Source organism: Lolium perenne, chromosome 4, assembly GCF_019359855.2.
Source record: "Lolium perenne isolate Kyuss_39 chromosome 4, Kyuss_2.0, whole genome shotgun sequence".
In the NCBI taxonomy this organism is placed as follows: Eukaryota; Viridiplantae; Streptophyta; class Magnoliopsida; order Poales; family Poaceae; genus Lolium; species Lolium perenne.
Genome location: NC_067247.2, coordinates 256,909,054 through 256,915,649, shown reverse-complemented (window position 1 = coordinate 256,915,649; position 6,596 = coordinate 256,909,054). Strand labels below are relative to the sequence as shown.

Here is a 6,596-nt window from a genome sequence, read left to right as displayed (position 1 = left end):
ATGTATTCTCTGAATTATGAATTGCGAATACAACCTCCATAGAACCAAAGAAGCAAAAAAAACTTGTATTGCTAAGAATTTGGTGAGTGTTTTAAGGAGAAATTTTGTTCTCATTAAAATACGAAATGGAGCTAAGTGGAACTCATAAAAGGTAAAAGGTAATTTTGCTAGAGATGCTGTAAGCATCCCAAGGTTGGCACATCTTGTTAGGCGTGTGGAGAAGCATCAAGAGCCCTAATATCTTCTGTTTTTTTCCCCCCCCCATACCCTCGCCCCGGCATGGTGCTTCTTTTCCGGTTCTTCGGAAGAATCAAATGACTTCACGGTGGTGAGTTGGGCAACCAAATAGCACGGTGGGCTGCCCCAGGCCAGTTAGGCCAGGGAAAACTCTAGCAGGAAGGAGATTGTGGGCCAGGCCCAACAAGCGGACACGTCTTCTTCGTTATCATCGTCACCATCGCACACCTCCTCCTTCCCCCGCCACCACCGCCGGCCTAACCGCCTGCTCCCGCGTCCCGCCTCCCGCCTCCATCCGCCACCCACAGTCGGTTCTCCGCCGCCCTGGGCCTCCCTCTAAGCCCCCTCCCATCTTCCTCATCTCCGGCGACCTCCTCACCCGAAAGCCCTAAGCCCTGTCGCCAGCAAGCTCCCACCCCGGAACCCTAAGGCCCCGCACCCACCCCACCCTAACCCTAAGTTTTCTTCCTCACCTCCGCCGACGACGCTGCGGCCAGCCGCGTCGGTGGTGAGGTCCATTCCGGCACTTCTTCCTCCTCTCCGGCGGCTTCTTCTCTGCTATCCCCGTCCGCCGTCGAGACCAACAGGGGAGGCGGAACAGGCTGCAGGCGACGGCCGGACAGCGACCGCGCGATAGAGGTATTTTTCACTTATTCGGCGGTTCGGCCGCATGGGCATCTAATTTCCTAGAGTAGCAGATTACCAACTGGCCGCAGGGTGTATTCGGCCGCATGCGCATACCAACTATGTGGATTAGGAACTTCCGTGTTCGTTATTTATTTCACCTTGGTTCAATTCCACTTGGGCTCTGTATCCTAGGAATTCAGCCACTGCTGCCTTGATTTTGGCCAATGCAGCTGGGGGAATCCCCAATATACCCAACTTGCTACTGTAGCCCTATGTCCATCCGTTAGTATTTGCTCAATCAACCGATGCAAGACTAGTAATACATGTGAATGGTAAAATAAGGTAGAGGAATCCAGGTGGAAGGAAACATAAGGGGATGATTCAGTACTGGCTGATTTCTTGCTATTTCCAACTGCGGCTTGGAGCTTAATTAGAGGTGTTGTCTACATTGTCCAGACTCCTGGATTGTCAGTCTTGCTTGGGTCATCACCAGAGTCGTTGGTGTAGTCGATGTAACAATATGGCAGCGAAAATGTATGGCTTTCAACCTTACTTCAGCATTTAGTCAAATGCTCAGGCTAGTGATATGCCTGGCTTCATTTTATCTATCGCCCTTACAAAGTTTAGAAAGTAAGAAAATTGTTTCTACATGCGTTAGGAATTCAGAAATAGCTGATAATGTGTTGATAACAGATAACAGTAACACTTAACCCTGTCTCTTAACAATTGTGTCGGCATACTTTGATGATCATGGTTTTGCTCTTCTACTAACCATACATAAGATATACTAATTAAGCTGGAGATTGTAGGTCTCCAAGCAGGAAATCCGTTCATCTTTAACCTGAATTTCCATGAACAATGTAGGTCAAGGAAAGCAGTTCGTGATGGCTCCAAAACCCGCTGGAAAACAGCCGCTTCCAGATGATCATCGTCTAGTACGGATGTACGTTCACTATATGCTAAAGGTTGTTAGTTGGATGGTATCATGCATATACTTTGTTTTATATCAGTCATTTATTTTTTCCAGGATGCCTGCTAAACTTTCTGGACATCCTGAGATTGAAAAACAAGCTGTCAGACTTATAGTAGAGGATGAAACTATTGGAGGTTCAGGAGGAGCTTACCGTGCCAAGTTGCTTTATGGAGACCGGCATCCTGAAAACTGTGTTGCACTGTGTAGAAAAAGATCGCGTGCCTTTGAAGTATTTGAAGTTCTAAATGCATGCTCTCATCCGAATATTGCAAAACCAATTGGAGTCTGGGAAAATGAAGCTAAGAAGTTAGGCTATATTGTTTTTCAGAATTTTGATGGAGCACTCAGCTCAGTTCCAACACAGGTTATTTTTGAAGTGGAGAACCTATTAGAACCGAAGCCAGCCATGCACGGATTTTCGGAGAAAGGATTCAACATCTTGTGGTGAGTATCAGTAGTACTTATCATGCTTACTTCTAATTATTGCAGCCTCTTGCAGTCAGCCAATTGCTTATACTTTTGATTATACTCGACTTTCTTTCAAAATCTCTTTGTGGATACTGCAATAGAAATGTTGATTTAAAATTTTTCCTTGATGGCACCTTCATGAAGTCCACCGCATACCTTGCAACTTTAGTGTAGACAATAAATGTTGGGTTATTTTCTTGTAAACCTTTGTTTGGAGTTGTTGTGGGACAATTCAATAAGAGTTAAAAGGCCAATTACCTCTTTTGAGCCAAATTGCCCCTTGTTCACCACCCTACTAAAAATAGCCTTGTTCATCATTTCAGTTTATGGATATGTTGTTACTACTTACTAGAGAACTTTCTTTCACAAAGTGAGCCAATATTCAGTAACCTACAATTGTGGTGTAATGTTACATTATCTCTTCTTTAGGGATCTCATGTCAGCTGTCAACTATGTTAATGATCATTATCAACAAGAACCATCTCAGACTGAGAATTATCTTCCTTTGAAGTCTCTGAGAATGGAAGCCTGTACTGTTTTCTTTCAACTGAAAGAGGAAGGGGACTATCTGGTGCTGCTAACTGATTTTGAGATCGACACTGGAGAAAGTAGTCAAAACATCAAGGGACATAAAAGAAGGGGGGCGAAAGCCAAGGCTAGAACCTCAGGTTCATTGAGCATATTAATTAAATTCTTCTGCATGATACTTTTTGACATAATGCTTTGTGAACATTTAGCTTCCCTATTTCTGAATCAAGTTAATTTTTTTTATTAGGAGAACAACCAGATGTACATCAGATACGCACCAGAAACTGGAACAATATGGGAGAGTACATTTCACAGCTCTGTGCAGGCTGTAGTGCTAACTTTGAAGTTACCCACCTTATTGATAGCCTAAAAAACGAAGCAGCAAAGTAAGTTGTAGTTTACTTTCCGTTGAGGCATTTATTGATTGATTTTATGTGGAAAAGGTGAAGAAATTAAATATCATAATAAATTTTTTTTTTGGTGAAGATCTTGTATGCTGGTCTCAGAATTCAATAACCGAATTAACTTGGAACATGTTAGGAGTAGCAATGTGTTTGTTATTATGGGGTTCTGGGAAAATATATAGTACACCTCTAATATAAAATAAGGTACATAAAACAGCTATAATACATATCTAACATGGACATGTTTGAGCAAATGCTTGAAAGGTCCTTTAGAGGGTGTAGTAGGCTGTAGGCCGATCAGATGAAGGTGTTTAGTCCTGTTGCAGGAGGATTATGTGGTAGTCTGGGTGATGAAGCCTCTGCTGATGCATTTGTGCCCCCTTCCATGCGGCTAGAATGCACGGTAGGAAGTCAACACTCCTCAACCACGAGGATCAAGGTCCTTGTTGTCTTGTCCTTAAGGGCGTGGTTGTCCACACGCACATGGTAACTCATGTCATGCTTCTTAACCAGAAGCATCGACGCAGATAATGCTGAGCAGGCTTGCCATTCAAGTTCATTTCTGTGCAAGACTGAGTAGCAGAAGACCCTATCACAGTAGTTGACACCTTATAGGAGATCTATCCGTCATGGGCAGGTGGGAAGCCATTTGATTCTGCAAATAACGAGTAAGTTCAATAGCTTCGACTGTGTGGAGTTGTGTAGCCGATGCCAAGGATGCCTTGTGTGCCAGGCACTTGGCATCTTCTTGCTGGAGCTCCATATTGAGTTCGTTGAAATCCCAAATGCTTGGGTCCAACACACTAAACCACTGGACATTGACGACAGTGACATAACCTTATCATTAAGGAAATTCTTCGCATGGTTTTGGCTAGAACTTCTTGTCACAACTGTAGCAGTTGATGTCAGCTATATCTCAATAACCGGCATCATTTCTCAATGAAGCTTGAGTGAGGTTCAACCATGCAGAACAGAAGATGCTAAGGTTATTCTATCCGAAATATGATATGTAGCTAGGGAAGACAAAGCTAGTGGTTATTCTAAGCTTGTGTTGCAATTCTAGTTATAACAACTTGTTACTTGTGTATACCCGTAAGGTTCTTGGCCAGTACAGAATACATGTACATGTGCTGTATCAAGATACCTCTAATATAAAAGTAATATTAAAAGCTATAGCGCATATCTAACAGAAATATGATCTGTAGCTAAGGAAGAGGAAGCTAGTGGCTATTCCCTATTTGTTGCTGCTGCTTGTAAAATGTGTAAACTTGTTGTTACGAAACATCAAAATTGGAGGTATCTGTGTAAAGAAAATGAGAATCTCAGATTTGTATATTGCCTTATATGTATGCACCCGCTCCTTTCGTACATTCATATCGTACATGTCATGTCATAACAGGTATGATGACTTACTTTGGGAAGCAGGGCTCTGGGACCTGACTACAAAAATTTATTTTCTTCATGAGATATTTTGGTGTTATGACAAGGCTCCGGGTCTAAAAGCAGATCTCAATGAAAGGCTTCCCCTTGGACTTCAGAGCTGCATTATCAAGTTGAATGTGAGGGAAAAAGCAAATAATGAACTGTCAGGTGTTACACCACCGATTATGAATGAATGGAGTCTGTATAAATCATTGCACTTCTTGAGGGTTTTCCTATTTGCCCATCAGGCTGACATTTTGGAGAAATACAGTGGCCCAAAGGTTAGTTGAAGTTCAAATTAGTTGCTCCTGAATCGCTATGTGTATGTAACTTATCTTGTTTGTTGTATCATGATCTAGGGTGACATTCAAGATAGAAAATCTGCGGAAAGATTTGTGCTCGAACATAAAAGTGATTACATGGTGAGAATCATCGAAGAAATTCGGGATTTAAAATGGATTAAGACATCACCATATTTACGAAGTAAGGAGCCATGATATGCTGTTTGCGAAAGTGATCATTTTATCATTCGAATACTCACTATCTTATGTATGCAGGTAGGCACAACTACATGATTGAGCGTCACCACCCTCAAGAGATGTGAACGAGTAACTGATCGGTTGGCAGTAGCTGATCTACTTGTATATACGGGTGTAGAAATTATCTCCTTTGACTATCCAATTAATGCAAGAGGTGTATGCAGAAGCTTCTCGTTCTCCGACGTCTTACTTCTTAGTTGCTAAGTGTTGTTCTGTGGGAGTTGAGTTTTTGGTTGTTTGTTTCCAGGGCGTTTGATGTTGTTTTGCCCTGAACCTGCAAGGAGTTGGTGTCTCTGAATTTGTAGGGTCAGGGTCCTGTTGTTTCGGTGGGTGTTTCAGGTTGCTGTGTGCAGTGTCTCTTTGTTAAGCTGGAGGTCCCCAGCGAAAGACGCTGTAAGATGTTGCTTTGCTATATAGCAGGGCTGCAGCCTAATTTTCTAAAATAACATCCTGTTGCGGAATTGTACAATTTTTCTGGTTTTGTGGAAGTTCGGTTTTACTTATTCAACTACATAAACTGAGATTCAGTTTTTGTTTTTGTTTTTGAAAGTGTGATGTTTGCATTACAAATCAGAAATGACAATAGACTTGCAATCACGTTGGTCAGTCCAGCCAAGCAGGGAGACACTAAACCAATCAACACACCATCACTCCCCACACCACGACCTAACACCGCGAGTTCATAGGCCACTGAGTTCCCAGATCGGTTCACTCTGGAAGAAGCAGAGCTCGTCCACAGGTTGAGCAAGTTTCTGGTTTCCTTAGCAATACCTGCGGTAGCTGATTTCGAACCGTCTGAGCAGTTAAGTTCGTAGATGACAGGGCTCGGCCGGAGTGGTCTTCAGCTGACGGGCTGCGCCGGTCTGATGTCGCGCCTCCTTCGACGCCTTATGCTTGGTGTCGTAGCAGCCATCATCATCATCCTCCCGGACTGAATTTAAAATACAAACTGGTGACGTCCAAGGGTGGCAGCTTATAGGGACTATGATATGCAACTTTCGTTTATATGACATTTTTTTTTTAACAGAGATGGCCCCAGAGGGCCAGGATACTGCATTAATATAGAAGCGGTGCGGTACAAATTACAGAAAGAACCTCTAAAAGTAAAACAATCTGGAAAAGGCCCTTGTCAATTATAGAACAGACCCTATACTGGAAAAGTGAAATGCAATCGGGTCCTCCGCAACCGCTGACGAGTTCAGGCCTCAAGCGACAGCCTTCTCCACCAGCACCGGAAATAGGGTCACTTGGTACAGTGGGGAAGTGGTGCGCCGCCACGAGTCCTTCAAAGGGCCTCCGATGGAGGTTGATGATCTCCTGACGCAACGACGACATCAGGGCTTGGAGTTGCTGCCCGCCAGCACCTTGAGTCGACAGCCAAACATGTGCTGCCGAGGA

At 43.5% G+C, this 6,596-nt stretch overlaps 1 protein-coding gene across 2 annotated transcripts; it reads left to right on the top strand.

Moving 5' to 3' along the window:
- Window positions 1-465: 465 nt before the first annotated feature.
- Window positions 466-5,667, top strand: LOC127332172 (uncharacterized). 2 transcript variants are annotated; one of them, XM_051358439.2, is made up of 8 exons: window positions 466-876; window positions 1,729-1,807; window positions 1,892-2,281; window positions 2,735-2,973; window positions 3,081-3,219; window positions 4,637-4,940; window positions 5,019-5,081; window positions 5,217-5,667. In XM_051358439.2, the coding sequence occupies exons 2-8, from the start codon at window positions 1,749-1,751 to the stop codon at window positions 5,232-5,234; spliced, it is 1,212 nt and encodes a 403-aa protein (XP_051214399.1). In that variant the 5' UTR covers window positions 466-876; window positions 1,729-1,748; the 3' UTR covers window positions 5,235-5,667. The 2 variants fall into 2 exon arrangements, with proteins under 2 accessions (XP_051214399.1, XP_051214398.1); XM_051358438.2 differs by having other exon boundaries at window positions 467-876; window positions 5,019-5,142.
- The last annotated feature ends 929 nt before the right edge of the window (window positions 5,668-6,596 follow it).